General features: G+C 42.7%; 1 protein-coding gene across 8 annotated transcripts in view; it reads left to right on the top strand.

Annotated features, from left to right (window-relative positions):
• RREB1 (ras responsive element binding protein 1) overlaps positions 1–21,733 on the top strand; it is a 181,847-nt gene that overhangs the window by 141,605 nt on the left and 18,509 nt on the right. For all 8 annotated transcript variants that reach the window (XM_078688063.1, XM_078688058.1, XM_078688065.1 and 5 more), the window contains 4 exons: positions 2,605–2,749; positions 4,391–4,530; positions 16,989–17,178; positions 18,973–21,709. In XM_078688063.1, the coding sequence (XP_078544189.1) occupies positions 2,605–2,749; positions 4,391–4,530; positions 16,989–17,178; positions 18,973–21,709 (3,212 nt within the window). The remainder of the gene's footprint in view (positions 1–2,604; positions 2,750–4,390; positions 4,531–16,988; positions 17,179–18,972; positions 21,710–21,733) is intronic.

Genomic DNA, 21,733 nt, shown 5'->3' on the forward strand with positions numbered 1-21,733 from the left:
TTTGCAGTTTGGTTTTCTGTTACTCTTTTTATAGCCGGTAAATCAGCATGTGATAGTGTTTCATTCCCCACTCTTATACTTGATGTTTGCTCTTACATTTAGTTGGTCTTTTAGTCTGCTAATTTAGTCCTCTTTCCAAGACGTCTTTTAAAAGATCCTTTATCCATTGACATTTTCCTATTCCTGGGTCCATTAGGTTTTGCATCATCCCAACTTGGAAGTCGGTAATTTGTGAATGATTTGCAACTGGATTATGGTCACAAAACATCTATACATACCATAACAAATCACTTTTTGGAAGGGATGCTTTAAACATGCTCCTGCCAAATAGCAATTTGCAATGCGTTTCAAAACCCAATTTTGTGATTCAGTAATTTTTTAAGGAATGTTCTGCAAGTTAGGTTCGTTGCTATAACACTTGAAATGCTTTCAAAATGTAATCATACATCTTAATGTACACACTTGAAAGCCAGAGTTTATTTAATGCATCTTTAATCAACATATACTACTTCCTTTATGCATCTATATACCTTTTATGTACTTATGGATCTACATATTTATTACATTTCATCTAATTCAGCATATCCAATGCTCTACCCTATTTCTCACCCTGTACCTTTCTCAATATATCCTCTACCTCAACTCTCTGACTCATCTCAAACATCTTTCTACTACTCTTTCCAGTGCACTACTCTATTTCTCACCCTATACCTCTATCTATATATCCTCTTCTTCCACTCTCTCATTCATCCCAAATCCCATACCACTACTATGATCCCCAAAATAATCCTTTCTAGGCTCTTCCCTACTCTACCCATCGTTGCATCATCTCCTACTTCTTTTACTATTCCGATCCCCCCAAACAAGCCTTCCTGAACCCTTACCTCTGACTCTTCCCCCTCCAACTCCCTTTTACTCATCGTCATCCCAAGCCTCCTTCTACTGTTATGAGCTCCAAAACATCTCTCCACTATCCTTTTCAATCCAAATAACAGACTAACATGTCTACCACTTACATTAATTTCACATTTTACTATTTTAATTCACCACTAATCCTTTATGGGTTCCAGAGTAGCGTGCTACTAGCCAAAAAAGTGTTCCAAAACTGTGCAAGGGGTAGCAAGTGCTATATAAATCTAAACCTTTTTCCCTATTCTATCCCTCCGCTATCCTTCTCAATCCAAATAACTGACTAACACATCCACCAATCAAATTTCTTTCCTTTTTCACTATACTAATTCACCACTAATCCTTAATGGGTACAGTAGTAGCGTGCTATTCGCCGAAAAAGCCCTTTGACGCCTAGTATGGGGTTGTAAGCGCTATATAAATGCAATTACAACACAATTAACCTGTTCTAGATTCACATGCTGTTCATTATTCTGCCTTTTAGTGGTTCTTGGTCTTTGCAGCTCTCTGCTTTCAAATGAAATTAAATAATTTGGGATGTGAATATTTTGGATATGTTTTGGGGCATTGTGGACTTAAAGTCAATGTCATCATGAGTCCTACTGTCAACACCAAAAGCCCTTTAGTATATGTAATCAAGAGGCTTTTCTGAGCTTATCCAGTTGATGGAAAAATAATGCATCTGAATCAACAGTCCAGCTTAAACAAATGTTGTTTAAGTAAGTAACCTTTTCCATTTGCCTTTCCTGGGATTTTCTAGGAGTTCTGGCAAGCATGGAGATTGTCAGAGGCAGCATGCGCTGACCATTGGTTGTAAATCAAACACACAAAAGGTAATGGGAAGAAGTATGCAATAAGTCTAACCAGTAGCATTCACTCGGGTAGCATTCCAGCCCATCGTCCCTTTGCCCACCATGCCACTTCAAATTAGACCCAGCCATATGCAAATCAGTCTTAAACCTGCTTCAATAGGAACAGTCCAGCCCAAATCGCCAAGCGAGGCCCTCTCCGATCCAGAACACAAGCAACACAAGACTGGTTTTACCCTGATTGCGGCACTTCTGTTGGGTGTAGCTAGGTTCCAGTGGCACAGCAGGCAAGGTGGTCATATTTTTGCATATACCCATGCCCACTTAAGGCGGTACATACATCAAACACACAAAGGTAATGGGTGCATGCAGGGGGGAGTGTCGGGGGGGATCCATAGTATCTCCTGTCTCCCATCCAGGGGGCTGCTTTTACGCTGTGCACTGAAAGTTTGCCACCTTTTTGTGGTTCACTTTCAGTGCGCATCCTAAAGGCATGTTTGCCTCTGCGCCTGCGTCCATAATACAGTCTGCGGCTCCTTCAGTAGTACCATTCTGTCGAGAGGGGCAGAAAGCAGGGGGGCACAATGTATGATAAGGCCCCAGATGACTAACTTGATTGGTTTCTGATGAGGCCTATAGAAGAGTAAGTGGAGTAAAAATATTGTGTCTCTTGCAAGCATGTGAATTTCAATTACTCATCATCTTTAAGCAAATTAGTTTGTGACCGATTACGGATATTTTATCGTGCTTTAAATATTGGTGACATGGATTACATGTTGGACAAGACCATAATTGTATCTAAGTTTTACATTGGCTGCAAGGTTGAATTTTCATGCGTGATCAAAGTATTACTTGCTCATCTCACCCCAACCTCACTTTCGCCCAGGCACATGAAGATACATGAGAAGGATCCCGGTGTTCCTGTGAGTGCCAGCCCACCATCTCCCCCGAAACGCCGAAGGCTTCCAACCAAGCGTAAGCTGAGTCTTGACGCAGAGATGGAGAAGGATGAACCTAGCCCTGCAAAAAAAGTAATTGTGAATGATCAATGCAGTGATAAAAACAAGCCATATTTCCTGGTTCTACTGTAGCCCGTTTCCTTGTATGTGCTTGGCTTGATTTTAGTTTTTCTAAATATGTTAGTTACTGTTACAATGATATTCACACACGCAGACTAATGTGCATATATGTAGACCATTATTATTACCTGTGATGGCACATGGAATACCGTAGCTTTATTCTACCTCTGCGTACTGCGTGTCAGTTGTTTTCACGTACAGTGATTTCTATAGGAAAAATGTTCTGCATGGGGTAAGCTCTACAGTTCACAAGATCTCAAGAGGCTAAAAAAAGTAAGCAAACACAAGCAGATGATGGACGGATCGCTGAAACTTTTCAGACACTCACCTCCAGTCACAGATCTGAGTTGAATCCATCATCGTTCTTTAGGTCACTTCGCCACCCCAGTTCATAAACAGCTACATGCAAATCAGTCTTGACCCTGTGCCTCATGGGAACAGTCCAGCCCGAACTGCCAAGCCATGCCTTCCCTGGATCAAAAACAAGCATCCTGGGACTGGTTTCGGGCTAACCACCCCCATCAGCCAGGCTAGCGTGAATCCAGTGGCAAAGTGAGCAAGGGACCCACGTCTGGGCATACCCTGCCAACTTAATGCAAACAAGGAGAGTGTCTGAAAAGTTTCAGCGCTCCGTCCATCATTTCCTTGTGTTTGCTTTGTTCGCCCTAAGTTGGCTGGGTAGGGCCAGACGTGGGTTCCTTGCTCACTTTGCCACTGAATTCAAGTTAGCCTGGCTGTTGAAGGGTGTTACCCCGAAACCGGTTCCAGGATGCTTGTTTCCGGTCCAGGAAAGACATGGCTTGGCAGTTCGGTCTGGACTGTTCCCATGAGGCACAGGGTCAAGACTGATTTGCATATAGCTGTGTCTGAACTGGTGTGGTGAAGTGAGCTAAAGAATGATGATGGATTCAACTCAAATATGTGACTGGGGGTGAGTGTCTTTGAAATTTTCAGCCCTCCGTCCATCATCTCTTAGTGTTTACTTTGTAAAAAAATTGAAGACCATTATTTTCTCTAATATTCCTTGTTTAGTTCATATCAGTGTTTTTGGTTATGTTTGTACCGCAAGTTGCTTTAAACTCTTATCTCCCTTCGCCCACTAAATTGATAATTATTTTTTTTTAATGCTGCTTGGTAATTAATTGGAAGGGTTAGCTAGAATCACTTCACCATGTGTTAAATGTATTAATAGCTTCAGATCTTCCAGTCTTTTAACCAAATGTACTGTGTAAAGAACCTTATATGTTTCTATAATGCGTTCCAAGATGTAAAGCCAATAATGTTGACTTGCAGGAATTCTTGCACCCATTAGCTCTCGGAAGAATACATTTTAGAGAGACTACTAATGAGTACACTAATGAGTGAGAAATTCCTGGCTTTTTTTCTTCATCATAGATTACAACTGTGTAGTCTAATAATATTGTGGTTGTGTAATATATGTACTAGGCAGCTGTTCACCTTGAACTGATAATGGTGCATTTGAGCAAGGGAGTTGTGGAGCACTGTCTCCTAAATATGTGGTATGGCTTCTAGTAACTCCACACACTGTTACAGAAGTGGGCTAACACCTGTGGTGTCCTTCTTTTCTGGAAGGTGGTAGAAGACATCCAACCCATTGAGCTCCCCAAGAAGATAGAAGAAGAAGTCTTCCACTGTCCAGTGTGCTTTAAGGAGTTCCCTTGCAAGTTTGGTCTAGAGACCCACATGGAAACTCATCCAGATGCATCGCTAAGGTAAAGGACGACTGGATAAGACTGGATAAGACTGCATGGCTCTACTTAATTTGGATTAATGAAGTTTTAACGTGTATTTTTGGTAGGCCGGGGAATTATGGCCTTTGGTTTTTTTTTTTCTTCCACGGAAAGATCTGTGTGGTTTCTCCCAGTCAATGTAGCCCATAGACCCTACTGCATATGTCTTAGAGAGAGTCCGTGCTGCTAGACTTGTCTATGTCCAGGAGTAGGTACCAAGATTTCCCAAAGAACTTTCTAAATCTTTCCTAGGTTTTAATTACAAAAAAAGAGGCTCAAGGAAGTGCATGTGTTTTGGACTCTCCAATATTTTTTTTCCAAATACCTTTATTAACATGTCCACGAGAAGGATGCGTTTAAAAAAATGTATTTAAACTCTCTAGGATCAGCCCTGTTGCAATATCTTTTTTGTAAATACGGATAGATTGTAGGTGTGTAATCTCAACAGGGCAATCAACGCAATGTCATCCTCTCCTTGGCATTTACCATGAAGCTTGAAAGTGAAAAATAACACAAAGGGGTATCCTTGGCTAAGTTGCATCAGGTACTTCATACCTAAAGAAGATGGCATGCTCAAAGGCCCATCACAGAATAATGTTATGCTTTATTTAAATGTCAAAGGCTTTTAAAAAGTGGATTATTGAAACCAAAGCGGTTGTTGACTTGAGTCTCTTTGATTTATGAGACATGGCCAACCTCCTTCCCCTATCCTGTTATTAAGCACTATTTAAAGGACTGAATTTGCAAGGTATCTGCAATATACGGTTGTCTGTCACAATATCTATAAAATTATTGTCTGACATAAATATTGTGGCCTAAATATCATTTACAAAACCATTGGGAGTAGATGGTCTGTCATTACTTCCCATGGAGCAATATTTTTGTTAACAATATGTAGGACACTATATTTTTGTCAGATAATATTAGGAGCACTATGTTCTGGTCTATACCTACTTTGCTGCTGAAAGCTTGAAGTTAAAGCTTTTCTAAAAAAAAGAATGATGTGTAAATCAAGCAATGTGATTTTTTTAGAGGAAGTCATGCTATTCTTGAAATGCTTCTAACTTGCTTGACTAATTGTGAGTCACAGGCCAACGGCAGTGTGCATAACTGACAACTTCTCATTGGTAACTGCTGTGGTTGTGCTCAAGTTCTTTTTCCCTGAGCCTTTGCCTGTGTAACAGTTGACAGCAAACACAGAGGTGTATGTGCGCGTTCGGGTTTGCATGGTCTGCTGTAGCATGTGTTTGTTTTGCAGCAGGTAGACCTATGTACAGCCCTTAAGTACGTGGCCTTTTGTGTGCTTAAATGATAAGGTACCCGAATTTCGTAACTAAAATATAGTTTGAGAGAAATGTTGTCCTAAATCTCGTTAACTTCAATGGGTATAATGTTTTTGTTAACATTGGAGTTGATTGAAAGTCTACTCACAAACTGGCAATATTTTTCTAAATTATGTTTAGGACACAATCTTTCTGTTAGACAATAACTTTGCTAATGATATTCTGACATAAAACGTTTAAATGTGTACACCATCAGGTCCAAAATCACAGTTCACACATGTTGACATCAGAACCAGAGTGTGTGTCATTTAAATTTGGGGTTTACAAAATCTGACGTGGAAATAAAATAATGATGGGAAGGTAGGTTTCAGGTAATTGCTATTAGAGAAGGCTGCGATGGTGGGATAATCTGCAGTTGAGAAACTTTACAAGCCTTCCATTTAAACTCAACAGAAAAATATGTAATTTTACAGTTAAGCCTCATCTCCTCATGTTCTGGGGTGAATCCCTAATAATCTGTCATTGACCTTGACTATTAACATTTAACTGCCCAAGATATTGATAGATATGTGGGCAAAGGTTTAAGTAAAAGTGATGTTTGTCTTTAGAGTTCCATGGATGGCCACCTTAAACCTTTTTGAATGTGGACATGGACAATTAGCAGATGTTAAAGCTTATGGGGCACCGTCTACTAAGGCTTATGGGGCATTGTCAGCAATGATTAGTGCTTTTAAATTTGTGAAATGAGTTTGGTGATGTAAGCCATCTTCAGCTGGGTGTTCGGTATCCACGTATTAGCTCACTCTTCATTACAAAAGCCACCCCACAAATTTGGCACATCTGGAAACTTCAGTTGGCTTTTGTCTCAATGGAGAAGCAAATCAGTACCTGGGCTGGAACTTCTGCTACCTTCATTTCTTTGTAAGCGCGTCACTACATCCCTAGATCTTCAAAGTATAGAAGGTAGAGGAATGTGCTGGATTACATATCATTGCCAACAGGAATGCGTGGAGTGTGTAAACTAACTTTACACAATACCTCACAACCAAATATTTAAAAGAAAATGGCTACTTAAATTAGAACATCTGTAAAACGATTGGAATGTTAAGAGCATCATCTAAGACAGTGAATTTGGTGAGGAATAAAACTGGCTAGTATAGGTCTTCTGATCAAACATTTCAATGTCTCTGTATGTGTTTCTCCCTCTTTAATTGTGAACATTCTGCTTTCAGTAGATGAAATGTTCTAATAAACTTATAGCCCTTATGTCTCAGGTTATACCGGTGGTTCAAGGCCCACTACCTTTTTATAGAGACGAGCCAACAGCTCGGACCTATAACTCTGGTTAGAGCAGTGGGCTATACGGCTGTAATATAATTTTTATTTAAACAACTTGCTTTTTTCCAAAAAAAATTCTTTTTGCAGCAGCAGAGAGAATACAAGCCGATCTCATTTGTCAGATGCATACAATTTGTGCCCAATGTCCACTTGGCACTGTTGCAGAAACTAAAGCACAAAGTGTCTCTTGTTAAATGATTCACATAGGATGGAACTGGACTCTGATCTTGTGTTTTGAAGCTGCATGAGATAGCGATGTGTGGACCGGGAATCTGTCACGGGTCAGTTTAGTGAGGCAGGGGAGTTTTATGAGTGATATCCCTTGTATTCGACACGGGGGGGGGGGGGAGTTTCTGTACATTTTAAACGACCACTTTGGTTTGTGTTTCTGATGTAAGTTGCCGAACTATGTGAAGTGTGTCAATGTGCAAGTGTTAAAAGTGTGATTTTCTGGTGTGATGCTTTGCTTTCGGGGTGTGAATGAGGCTATAAACTGGTTATAATTCCATTAAAGGCAGGCTGACTGTTGGATTAATAATGAGCTTTATATTTTTTACTTGACTTCTGCAGTTAAGTCGGCTTCTTTGACAACCCTATCCCTTTCTTCTCACTTATATAGGATTGATTAAAAAATCTAGGTTTAGAAGGAAAGCCATGATAGTCAGATCAGTACAAGTCCTTCATCTGGGTAAAATGGCAGTCTAGGTTGGATCAATGGTTCAATTGTATGCTGGCCTTTTAGGAACTCTTACAATCTTTTCATATTTCGATCTTGTATGAATCCTTAGCATTGTTGAGTCGAATGGAGTCTATGATCTTCTAGATTTGACCCCTTCATCCAGCAGGGTCTGACAGTCCCCCTGCGACTGTTTATCGGCCTGTACACTTTTCCCTTTTACAACTGACCAGAAATGACTTTTACTTATGTTGTGACCTGTTAATTTACTGCACAAAAGGGATTTTCGTCCGCATTCTGTACACCTGCCTGCTTTTCTCTCTTGCTCTATATTGTTTGCTTAAGATTGCTGTCGATGTGGTCTCTGTCTTATTTGCCTTGCTTTAAGAATGTATGATTTGCCAGTGGCAATTGTTTTGTACATCGGGCCACTGTTGTTGTTGGGGAGATTTTAGGGGAGCCAAATGGGCACTCCACATACATTCTACAGGTAGCATTTTCTTAGGTCCAGGTAGAGACTGAATGATTAGTTTGGCCAGCTGTTGCCCGCCTGTTGTACTAAAGCCTGGCATTAATTTAAGCTGCTGCATCCCCTTTATCCCAGTATTCTAATGCTTGTCATTTTGCTGAGAAGAGCATGTAAGAGTAGCAAAAGAATGTATAGTTGAGGAAATTTGACTGATAGAGTACATCAACGATGTTATGTAAATTCGATGAATCATGGGAAGTTACGTAATAGCTCCCTGTTGAACACTACTGTGGAAGTCTGAGTCATCTACAAGATGCATGTTCCAGTCATGGCATGGTTAGCTCAGCCTTTAATAATTCCTATTAATATGTGTACGGGTTTAGTTTCTGTACATTATTCACATATTAAAACTTTATGTAAAGCACTTGGTGAAAGTAATTTGGAAATAACAGTTTACTGCAGCAGCTGGTGAGGTGAGAGCAGACATGGCTAAGACAGCAAGCAGTTTAAAGACGAATGCGTATGCAGTTGTAACACTGAAGGTGTCTTATAACCTTGCTGCATAAAATGTTTTACCTGAAATCTCTCTAGTTCTGATTTCATACACATGGTTCATTTTAACCCCTTGCGTGCTGTGCACATTTTCGCCCTGTGCAGGCAATTTAAATAGTGGGTGGGATTTGGACGGCCCCTGGCCATCCTCCGGACACGCCCACCGTGACGTATGACAGCCGGGGGCCGTCCGAAGCATGCAAGGGGTTAATGTCTGAGCTTCTGTTGATGTGAAAAATGAATACATATAGTTGAGGGATTTTGGAGGGTCTGTACATTTGTAGTATGTTTTAAGGATAATTTGTCATGCTAACCTGTTTTTCATCAAAGGTGAAAGAATCACCTGATGAACATACTAAATATGTTTTATCAAAGTTATAAATAGACTATACAGAAAAGCCTGCGTAAGACTGCTGGTATTATTTTTAAACCTGCCAAAGAGAGCATTGAAATGTTTCACCGTTATCTTAACTAAGCAAGCTTTTTAATCTATAAGGGAAGTGGATCTTATATTTTTTCTTGAATCAGTATTACGTATTCAAATACTTTTTGGTACATTTTTCTTTAATTAGGTGCCTGTTTTTATTGAAAGGACCACTTAGGAGTAGGCGTAACAGACATTCAAATGAGAAAAGGTCTGTGTTTAAAAAGAAAAAACGTCATCTGCTAGGTTTCTTTATTGGCATTCTGATTGCACTTGAGAAATTAGATTTTATCGCAAATTAAGAGTTAACAGTTAAGATTTTTATTTTTTTATTTTAAAGAATCCTCCTGTAGATGGTAAGGCGTGGCTTGACCAAAAAACACAAAGAACCACCAGCAAATGCCAGAAAGGTCGACACACCAGCCTGATAGGCGGGTGACCTGGTGTTCTTGGCTGTGTCCTTGCCTGTGCGTGACTGTGCAAGAGAGAGGCCTCGTTTTATCACCACAGGGACGGGCATTGCAACAGGGCCGGTGGAAAGGTTGGCACCTTCCCTTCAGAGACATGCAACTCGAGTCTTTGCATGTGCCGGTCCAGCAGGGCCCTGCTGAATGTGCACATCATCTGTAGCTATTCTGTATCCAGGAGCCTAAAAATAGGAAGCCCCTCGCCTGTAACTGCTTCAGCTAAAGAGGACGTGGGCCCTTCACAGAACAGAGCAGCTCCTGCAGGCCAGAAGAGAGCAGCATGAATGCCTGCCTTTGTCCCTCACTCTAGAACCGTGCTTTCTCGGCCTTCGTCCTTTGCACACTTATTAAAAATGCACGTCACTTCCAAGATCAGAGGGATGGGTTTTTAAAGAGGGTTGTGGGGGGCTTGTGGCATGAGACTGAGGTTGGTAATTAGAGAAAGCTGTAGGTTGCGACAAGCGTAAGGCGAGGGGAGGTAATGCAATAGGCTTATGCCAGGATATCCCGGGGGACCCATTGGAGACAGCCGCAGTAATAGAGCGAGAGCTGTCACTGTTCCATCTTACTGCCTGCTGGCAACTGGGGGGAGATTAGTGCAGCTGTTTGATGTCCATCCCCATGGCCTGTGGGAGGGTCCAGCATGAGGAAAGTGGATGATGTTTGAAACCACGCGCGGTAACTTGAGTTCAGCACCCCAACAGCACTTTCCCAGCAAACTATGTAATGAAATCCTGTTAAGCAATGCAGTCTACTCTGGACAGCCATTTAAAAATAATATGAAAAGGTATTTTATATGTTCCCGTGAAGCACTGATAAACTTGTTAAAAAAGGTGTAGTATAAAAATACACATCTAAAACTTTCATCTATTGGATAAAGCCAGTTGCACCGACGATGTATGAAAATATAAACTTGATCCAGCATGGGACATTTTTCTCTCCAAATTGTCTTCCAACTTCAAATAGTTTCTCTTCCATTTGATAGGAAAACCTTGTTGATGGAGTATTCCTTCCATTTCTGAAAGGCTATTTATTTCTTAATTTTGAAAGTTTTCTATTGCGTGAACATGACCACCGGGGGTATCGGAGCGCTTTGCAATTTATACATCAAGCGGAATACAGATGCATGCAATCAAAACCGCACCAACAAAGCCGAGGATAAAGTCATGTGGAGCAATGTATTCAGGGGAACTTAGTAGGGGCAGTTGTTCCTTATCTGGACTCTAGATTCAGACTTAAATTGTTTGAAAAGGTTGTGGAGTTGATATCTTATGAGAATAGCAATCCTGAGTTTAAAATTGTGTAGTGCAGCCCTCATTAGCGACTGAACTGTTCATTCTTCAGACTGTTGGAGTAACTGTTTTCCTGACCCTAATTTTTTTTTTCCACAAGCTTTTGCGCCTGTATTTTTTCTCTACCACATTTAAGACCTAATTTGGGATACACGAGAAAACCGAATTAGTCACTCGATCTAACTAAAGTAGGGATGGCTCAATCACTACTGAAGGTTGGATTATGCACTTTTCAACATGATTGTTCTCCCATTCGTGGTGGTTGCTGTTACTAGTTTACTTTGAAGGGGGAATTTGGCGAGTACCTTCTGGAAAGAGTTCATAGTTGTGCTAATTTTTTTCCTTGTAGAGGCAGCTGTAAGTACTGATACAGCAGCCTCATAGCTAGTGTATTGCGAAATCTATAAAGCCCGCAACTGTTTCATCTGCCTTGGCTGTGCAATGTTGTGGGATGGGTCTGTCAGTGAAGGCGTACCTCGTTATAAGGCATTGCTCTGATGTTCCAGGAAAGGTTATTCGCTGGAGGCATGGCTTCCTTGTCTTTTTTTGCCTTTTGTTGTTGTTCGAGCTTAAGTTGCTGATTGACGCTGCTGTTCTCCTGCGAGTGTTAGGCAAGTAAATGGTGGTGCATTGTATAATGAGCTCTGTAGTGTACTTCCTGCAGGCAGTACAGCACATCCGGGTTGGCATATTTAACAAGCATCTGAAGGAGGCCCATTGGGTTCCGGGATGCGTCAGGTTTTACCTCCGGGGCAGGTGCCACTTATCATGTGCTGTGCAAACCAAAGAAACCGAGAGGGAGCGTCTGTTCCACCTCACTGGCTGTATCCAAGCGCACCTCTGTCTTATTTATTTGTTCGTTAGGCACACAGTACAAATTAAACTGGCTCTGTGGTGAAGGCACGTATTGGGCCCACTTACTGTCAAGTCACATCTCAAAACATGGTGGCGGATCACACCGAAAGCGCTTGTACCTTGTGAAAAAGAAGCTAGCCCTTTGTTCACACAATCGAGGTGCCTTTCGGTGTGCGTTTTTGTGTTTTTGTTTCCTTTTTAGAGGACTGGAACATTCCTGTTCATGTTTACCCAAGTTGAAAACCTGTCGGACTGGTGCAGTGTCTTATTGTCTGTCCCATGTGCTCTGGTGTCTTCAGTGAGACCTGTTATAAGAGCCTGGATTCCTCAGGTTTTAGGCCAGTTTATGTTTTTGCACACCTGAATAGGGGGGGGTGATAATGAGGGTGGTTTTGCACACCTGAGTAGGGGGGGGGGTGATAATGAGGGTGGTTTGCTCCAGGAATACATTTGAAAAGATAACAGTCGCAACTTTTACTCCGAATTCAAGGACACTTTTAGCATTGGTGATTTATGTTTAAGGTCACAATGGTGGGGTGTTTAATGTTCACGGTATTGATGTGAGGGACATGGGGCTGATTTGTATTCGTTCTAAATATAAAAACGACCTTTGCTCTTAAAACAGTAATTCCCTGCTGTCATTCATTGACCCTCTTGACGCCCCCACCTCAGGCCTCCCACCCCCTCACCGAGCACAGCAGGTTTGCTAATTATTTCACTTTGCTTCTACAGTGAGTTTAGATGCAGATATAAACGAGATGTGCACATTTGAACGAGAGAGGGGAATTAACAGCGCTAATTCCTTGAGATAGTAGGCCAATCTTTCTATGGGCATAATTCGTTGACCAGGTCCATATGGCGTGATGCTGATTAGAGCCATTTAAAAATGGCATCCTTGCTCCTCCCCCGATGAGGTTTTTTTTGTAGCTTTAAGGCAGCCGTAAACACCTAGAAATCCTTTAGCACGCCAAACCGAGCACTTCCGCCGTGCCAAATTAACACGCCTGTTCTCGTTGCCGTACTGCCGCCTTAGGACGTTTTTAGGAAAGGTTTTTAGGGGCTGCGGGGCCTGTGCGCAGCTCGGGTGGGTACCAGAGCTCTCTTCGGGAAGATGCTGCCTTCATCCCTTTCAAGCTCTAATGAAGACTGACAAGCCCAGAAAATCCGGTGAGACCTTAAGAGCTCGTGGCTCGGGCAGCATCCCTGAGCATCCGGCCTGGATTTACAATGACCTCTATTGTCCTTGCAGGGGAGCTTAGCGCCAAGGTGCCAGGAGAACTCGCGGGGAGGCGCCAGGCAGCAGTCTGCCTGATAACGGCCGCTCCGAGTGTGCTCTGGGTGATGGCTTTTCACAAAGGTTTTTTTTTCCTGGTTGAAGGAAGCCCTGACAACAGGTGTGGACTTTGTGTGCGTCAGGCGTGTTTTGTTACACCCCCTCCAGGTATGCGGGGGTTTGTTTTCGCAGGAGACCAGCAGCCTAGGCTTCGCTTTTGTGAGCGCGAGAGCCCGTGTTTGGTTGACCGGAAGCGGAAGGCCTCTTCGACTCAGCCACAGGGACTCACTATTACACTGCAAAACCTTTTAAACGTGATGAGCGAGGCAGGCGTCATTCTTGGGATGGTTGTAGTGGGATGGTGCACATATAAAATTCAGTATATAGGCTTTGTTACGGGTTTCATTGACTTCGCTAGGTGAAAGGTACGCCCAGTTCAGTTATGCATCCGCTGCACAAAGCAGAGCTCCAGGTTTTGAAAAGAGTGCGCTCAGTTGTAGTTTTAACACATATACATTTAATGTGCTTGGTGGATGTTTGCAAAACAGTTCCACTTGTTTGAATATTAACTTCTGGAAATGACAGTACTCGATTGATAGTGTTCTCTCTGGTCCTTGCTGTTGGCACCCTTGTGCCACTGCTGGAAACCGTGCCTTGGCGGTTCTGAAATCTGTGAAACGAGGACATGTTGCACGTCCCTCTTGTAGCATCTCAGTACACTGTCATGCCACATGCACACCTTGCTTCCAATTCTTTTTTTTGTGTGCATGTTTTCCATCTTGGTTCTTTAAGTGAAAGCCAGCCGTATGTATCACGAGTGCTCTAAGTTACCCAGGGATCTTGAGTGTTGATACTAGAGTAGTAAAAGATTTAGAATAGTGTAATAGATAAGGATCCTATAATTTGCCTTACTCCATCATTTCCACAGTATTTTCAGAAGTTTACTAGGCCTAGGATGCTTGATGCAAGTGACCATTTAGGCATGGCACGGCATTGGGCGACGAGGCTATAGGGGTCACCCTTCCTAGCTTGCATCTAGGCAGTGTTTACAGAACGGGTTGCACACGTGGCTACCAGAAGTTAAAATGTACTGGTAGGGCATCTCCGGAGCTACCGTGCTGGGGTGGGGTGGGATGGGCACAGCTGCTTCAGAGAGGATGCCTCTTAGAGTTTATAAACAGGCGTTTCCTTATAAGCACTGAGGCTAAATTTGTTGTCTGACAGGACACCGAGGATTTCATCCCTGTGGGTTTTTACTCCTTAGCACCCATGCGGTCACCCAATTCACCATCATTCCCTACCAAGCAAACCAAGCTCTATCTTTGCTCAGCATGTGAATGGCGCTGGCCCACATTCGTAGAAGGAAACTGTAGCATTCTTGCACGGTTGGGGCTTGAAATAAAGGCAGAGTTTGAAGGGGCTGTCCACTTACTTCTAGAGGTTTCCGGTCTGCTTGCTATGAAAGGTATAAAGGAATGGAACCTATTCTGAGTGGCAAGTGATCCCATGTTACCAAGCCCACGATTGTCGCTTTCTATCTGACAGCACTTTGCATGCTGGGCCTTGTAGTTTTTCTTTTGCCTTTATAAGTAGGAGTTTGCAAATCTCCCTAATTAAAGCTTTTCGGATGTTGGCTACTGAAGTGATGTCAAGTTGATTTGGATTTGGATTTCTGGGTTTTCTGTGCTTATCTGGAACATCCCAAATGTCGCATCACAAGGGCCAAAATGAATAGAAGCAGCCAGAAAATGGATGAGCTTCTCACACCTGACAAGAGTGGAAAGTTCAGTTTGTTTGCAGTCTGGCACCCTGGACGAAAATGAAAGGCGTACACTGAGCTGGTTACTTATCCTCACTCCTTTCCACTTTTATCTTGGAATTGAGGTTGCCTGAATGAACCACTTGTACGACACATCTGGAACCATTTAGTGTTTGTAATGCTACCTGAGGGCAATGGAAGTTGCCCATTTTACGCGTGTACCCTTCAGCCATCCGGACTTTGCAGCCGATGCTGCTGTGGATTCTGTGGTACAAAAGGGGGTGGTGATGGACGGAGCATCTGAACCAATCAAACACTCACACCCAGTCAACAGATCTGGGTTTAATCCATCACCGTTCTTTAGCCCACTCTGCCACCCCAGTTCAGACATGGCCATATGCAAATCAGTCTGACCCTGTGCCTCATGGGAACAGTCCAGCCCGAACTGCCAAGCCATGCCTTCCCTGGACCGGAAACAAGCTTCCAAGGACCGGTTTCTGGCATTTCAGCCGTCTTCAGCCCGGCTTGCTTGAATCCAGTGGCAAAGTGAGCAAGGGACTCACGTCTGAGCATACCCTGCCAACTGTGACATGTTTCTCTATTCCTCAGCATCAGCCTAGGCCTACAATTCAAGGTGCTGAGTGCTATTGCATAAGAAAACGGACTAGCGAATGTGATCGAGTAGTAGATATTAAACTGGTATTATCACATCGCCGCTCCTACTCCAGGACGCTGGCGCGTGACGTCCACAAACAAATAGCTATATTTTAGAGTGGGGTGCTGCACTTTCTTCACACCATTTACCACAGGTTGACGTCTATTTCTTCATCTTGCAGAAATGTGTTATTTTTATTGAAAAATGAACAAAAGAGTTCTGTTTCGAGTCCACATTTTTAACAGCTGGTGCTATTTTCACGCCGCGTCTCGGAGCCATCTCCTCAGCAAGCACCTGCTAGCTCAGGACTGGAAATTCTTGTTGCTCCACTTTGCACACAAGAGGCACACATTTCAATTTGTGTGACCTTTTGTTTTGTGTTTTACGGTGCGTGTGCTTCATGTAGAGCGCTAGTTCCAACACTGTACAGAAAGTGTTCTGTTTTTTCACGTTGTGAATTCTGTTGCATACAAGAGGAAGGTTCACAAAACCATTTGCACATTTCCTGCTCGCCATTTGCTATCAGCAAAATGAAAAGCAGAGATAAAGTCAAAATCCTGACATCGACTCCTGTCGAGGAGAATAGTAAATATAGGGTGAAGGTATACTTTTCGTATAAATGTCAAAACATGTTTTATTTCATCTGCGTGTGTGTGTGTGTGTGTGTGTGTGTATATGTATATATATATATATATATATATATATATATATATATATATATATATATATATATATATATATAGTTTTTAATTCGTTTAGCAAATAATTTGACACACTTTTGAAGAGGAATCTTATGTAAAGCCACATGTTGTGCATAATCCTGACATCTATCGGTTCGTCCTGAAAGCTCGTTAAAAAAATTGGAACATTCATAATTTTGGTGTCACAGGTGTTTATTTTTAGTAGGCACTCTTCCTGATTTAAAGCCCAGTCTCACAAAATCACAACTTCAATAATGTGAAAGAAACACCGGATGATCATGCATTGTGGTTTTGCAATGTCCTTTAAGGGCTCTTGTTTTCCTTTATAGATGTCAGAGTACCTGGATGGTAATATAAGGTAGCAACACAAGGTTTTTAGGTTTATTAGATATTTACGAAATGTTATAACTTCCTGGATGACTTTTTCTGCCTTCAATGGTAGGAAGAGCGAGGATTTTGAGAGACAAGGATCATGTTGAAGAAAATGTATTCACTTGAGGCTAGAATGATAGTGATTTGTGACGAAGACTTGGAGATTGTGTACAATCTACATGTCTGGGAGACTCCAGTGAAGATGGGGTGGGGGCAACAGATGTCAGGCCAGAGGGAGACTCTCCTTTGTTTCTTTCTCTTGCTCTCCATCTTTTCCATCTGTCATTGGTAAAAACTCCTTTTGAATGGCTTTTTCCTTTGCAGGTGTGATACGTGTTGCATCACCTTCCGCACACATCGGGGCTTGATCCGCCACAATGCGGTCATACACAAGCAGATTCCACGAGACCCTTCGGGAAAGCCTTTCATCCAGAATAATCCCGCAATCCCAGCAGGTTTCAACGATTTGGCCTTCATGGACTTCTCGTGTCGGAAATTTCCCATTATTTCTCAGGTAAGCACATCACAGGCTGCTGCTCAAATTGTTGCCTTGCAATATTTGTGAGCTAGAGAATTGAGGTGTGGAAGTGGGAAAAAAAAGTTTAATTGTAAATTTCCTTGTATCGGTAATATGTCGCACCGTTTTTGGAGAATTATGAAAAGGGTCGTGGAATACGTCATGAAGCTTTTTTTTAACCTAGTAAGGACAATTTGACCAACCTCAACCTGTGGTCAATGTAATATTTAAAGATGTGCTTTTTATCTAAATAAACACTTGCTTGTTGAAAACATAGCCCAATGGTCTCCCTCCACGTTCTGCTCACTCTTCTTTTCTAGTACTTTAATAGGGGAAAACTGCGGCGCCCTTTTCAATGCATGGAAACGTTGTAGGCTTCGACAGAAGACCGCAGTCTATCTGCAACTTAAAAACAGTTGAAACCCCTTTAAGCGCAATCAGTGGCCCGTCAGGTCAGCGGAGGCCAGGGCCTCTGCTCCCCTCGTGGGGGACTGCCCACCAAAGTTGGAGCTCCACACCTGCGTGGCAGGGATCTCTAAGCCTACGGTGCTTCCACTGTGCAGTGGATGCACTGAATGGAGAGGAGAATGCCAAGTGGGTGCTGTTAATGTTTGGCTGTACTTGGCATTCTGTATATGAAACCAGCTTACGAAGCAAGAGTTAGACAAGCAAAACGAAAACATTGATTGCCTAATTCACAAGGTGTCTTCTCCCTTGTGTGTCAGGCCCATTGGTTTTCACTGACTAGAATAGCTCTGCCACACATGACACCGTGTGTGGAAAATCCGTGGGGATCCTCTTGTACTACACATGGCAGGGCAGCTGACACTGTGCCACGCTGGTGCGTTGGTGGAAATACCAGCGAGTCAAGGTTTCTACCATCGGTAGCTACTGATGCTCCACTGGTGGAAACATGGGCAGTTACCCCAACTCTAAATTAAGCGGGAGAACCATTAATTTGGTGGTATGGAAGAACAACAGAATTACATCAACTCTTCAGTGTTGCCAAACCCTAAATGAACCTACGTATGTTGGAAAATTAAAATTAGATTTTTTTCAAACATTTAAAACTATTGTGTTTTTATTTTGTTACGGTGATAGCAATACGAGACTACACAAATGTAGACATCAATTAACACTTCTATCTCCGTCTAAGCATATAACAGTCATAAAAAAATACTTTTTAAAGAAAACTGAATTTTAATAGCATGGAATAACTCGCTCCCCTGCCAAAAAGAAAGAGTTTGATCGAAAGTAAAGGGCATCTTGAGGGACTCCTTTATTTATTCTCCATTGTCCACACTCGGCTGTATAATCCTCCAGTTCTCTGACCTTGGATAACTGTCTCAGTAAAGGAAAGCAGAAAATGAACTCTTTAGGGAGAGTACCATGTCCCTGACTGAAGTCTCACAATTCCATGTACCTTGCTCACTCATTCGGTCTTCTCAAATCAGTGTATCTTAATAGATGCATCTAGACGTGCCCCCTGTTTATAATGTTTGCCGCACTTGTAAAACTTTTATTGAGACATTTCTTTCATCATGTTTATTGATTTTAGTATGAATTTCATGGTAACTAGATCTAATTTATCAGAACTACCTCCCCTCAACGCTCCAAAAGTGTTTATTTTTAAATTCACAAATGACTCATTTGCTCATGTAGTGGAGGCATTGTCATTTAGTAAAATGGTTAGTATTTTCTTTTTGAAATGTTACACCGTTTATTTCTGCTAGTGCTCTGGGTCAGCTAAAATGATTCTTACTTCTCTTTTTCTTGTGTTTATGGATCCAGGTCTGGTGTGAAACAAATCTGAGAAGGTGCATCAGTGAATTTCACAGTTTTGTCTGCGAGATCTGTAACAAAGCGTTTCCCATGCCGTCGGCACTCAAACTACACATGAAAACCCACAAAGAGGATCAGGGAAGTGAAACTCTCACTGGAGACACGAAGAGCCCAGCTGCTGAAGATCAAGATCAGACGGCCTTCATGTCATCCTTGGGCTTGCAACTGACCAAAGAGACGAAGCAAGTTCAACAGGAGGATTCTGCCCAGGATGACTTCCAAGCAATATGGCTCGAAACACTGAAGAGCAACCTACCTCAGGAACCCCGCAGCACCAGCATGGAGAACCTGCCTCCAGTGGACTCTCCATCTGCGGGTAGGGCTTTTTCCGTCTTCCAGCCTACAAAAGACAACGTAAAGCTCCTATCCCTTCAGCCTTTCCAAAAGGGATTCATCATTCATCCTGACAGCAGTATTGTAGTCAAGCCCTTCTCTGCAGAGCTGGCGGACATTCAGCAGATTTTGAAGATGGCTTCCTCTGCACCATCTCAGATTAGTCTTCCAGTGCTTTCCACTTCCTCCTCGACTGCATCCCATTCCCTTCTCAAGCATGTCCCTGTCCTCAAGCCAAAGCCACCAGTTACTCCTCGGATGCTTGCTGCAGCCTCTACGCCTGATCCACTGGTCAATATCCAGCAGGCTTCACCAGGCTGCATCAGCCCAAACCTTCCCATGCCTCCATTGGTGAGGCAGAACAGCAGCACTGCAGACTATGCATGCAGTTCCCTAGTTCCACAGTCCAGATCAGCAACACAGCCTAATACGTCTGCTCAGTTATCTGTCCAGCGTACAGTTAATTCCATAAACCAGATTGAAATGAAGTTGCAATTGGAACAGGATAAATTGACCGAATCAGGTTTGCCTTTGGATTTAGAAAGGAAAAAAGATAAAGAAATCCCAGAAGTGGGCCTTAAAAACACCATTGATGGAGCAGCAAACAAAAAAACTCCTGCAACTAAGAAAGTTCTGTATCCGTGTCGTTTTTGTGACCAGATATTTAACTTCTCTGGAGTCTTGAGAGCTCACATGCGGTCACACTTGGGCATCTCTCCTTATCAGTGCAACATCTGTGACTACATTGCCGCTGACAAGGCTGCACTGATTCGGCATTTGAGGACACACAGTGGCGAACGACCTTATATCTGTAAAATTTGCCACTATCCATTCACTGTGAAAGCCAATTGCGAACGACACCTGCGTAAAAAACACCTTAAGGTCACCAGGAAGGACATTGAGAAAAACATTGAATATGTCACAAGTAATACAACAGACCTGGTTGATGCAATGTGCTCTCCGGACACTGTATGCAAGTACTGTGGTGATGACTTGAAACACTATCGAGCGCTTCGAATTCACCTTAGAACACACAGTGGCTTACAGAAGAAGAAACCTTTTGAATGCAAAGAATGCGGCACAGCATTTTCAGCAAAACGAAACTGTATTCACCACATCCTCAAACAGCATCTCCATATACAGGAGCGTGAAATTGAGAAACACATTCTGTCTGTGGACATTAGACAACCTGACTCCACGCTGTCAGAGGTCAGCACTTACCTGGATCGCACGCCAACTCCTAAGTTCTTTGATTCACAGAATGGATTTATGCATGGGTCTCTGTCTCACTACCAGATTAAACTTGAACCAGTAAGCAGCTTTCCCGTAGATCTAGACGAACCCTTAGACTTCTCCAAAAAGAACAAGAATCTTGGTATCTCCCAAGTCAAACAAGAGAACCTGTATATTTCCCCTCCTCAAATTCACAACGACTCTTCTATGGAGCCAATAGATCTGTCCATCCCTAAGAACCTTAAAAAGGAAAAAGACAGTGTTTTGCGTGAAGCCAATCAATCAGATCAAGCTCCCGAGCCTGTTGACCATCTCTGCAATGGTAATCAGTCTTCTCTAGCTTTTAGTGAAAGTAATGCCGTCAACAATCACACGTCCTTCATACATTCCAAGCCAATTAAAGCTCCTCTGCATTTGACTGTTCCAGTTATATCTCCTGCTCTCCTTTCAAACTCTTCAATACTCCGTCCTTTAAGGCCCAAGCCACCTCTTCTTTTACCAAAGCCTCCCCAAACCCGAGAACTGCCTCCACTAGCTTCAATTGCACAAATCATTTCTTCTGTCTCATCAGCGCCAGCCTTGTTAAAAACTGAGATTCCTGACTCTCGCCCCCCAGCAGCCAGCTGTTCAAGTGTCTTGGAAAAGCAGGTGATGTCCAAATCAAAACAGGGACCTGTACCACCCATGCAAAAAGATGTTACAAAGCCTTGTGAGCCCACCCCTGACTTGGGCTGTCCTTCAAAAGTAACTGAGAAGGCCTCTTCGGACATCTCTGTGGTGGGAGCGCCTAAAAGAAGAGGCAGAAAGAAAGGGACAAAAAATAAGCCCAAGGCCCCGGCTGTTGACTTGGAATCAAGCGGCGAGTTCGCAAGCATAGAGAAGATGCTGGCAAACACAGACACTAACAAGTTCAGCCCCTACCTTCAGTCCACACAAGACGTGAAAGAAGAAGCTGAGCAAATTGGGACAAGTGAGGACGAAAGGGAAACAGCAGAAGATAAGCTGCTAAGAGGAAAGAGAAACTCCTACTCCAACTCCCTGCAAAAAATCACCTGCCCGTACTGCCCTAGAGTCTTTCCTTGGGCAAGCTCCATGCAGCGACATATGCTCACTCACACAGGTAGGTTTATTGGGCTAGTAGGCT

Source organism: Lissotriton helveticus, chromosome 4_1, assembly GCF_964261635.1.
Source record: "Lissotriton helveticus chromosome 4_1, aLisHel1.1, whole genome shotgun sequence".
NCBI lineage: Eukaryota > Metazoa > Chordata > Amphibia > Caudata > Salamandridae > Lissotriton > Lissotriton helveticus.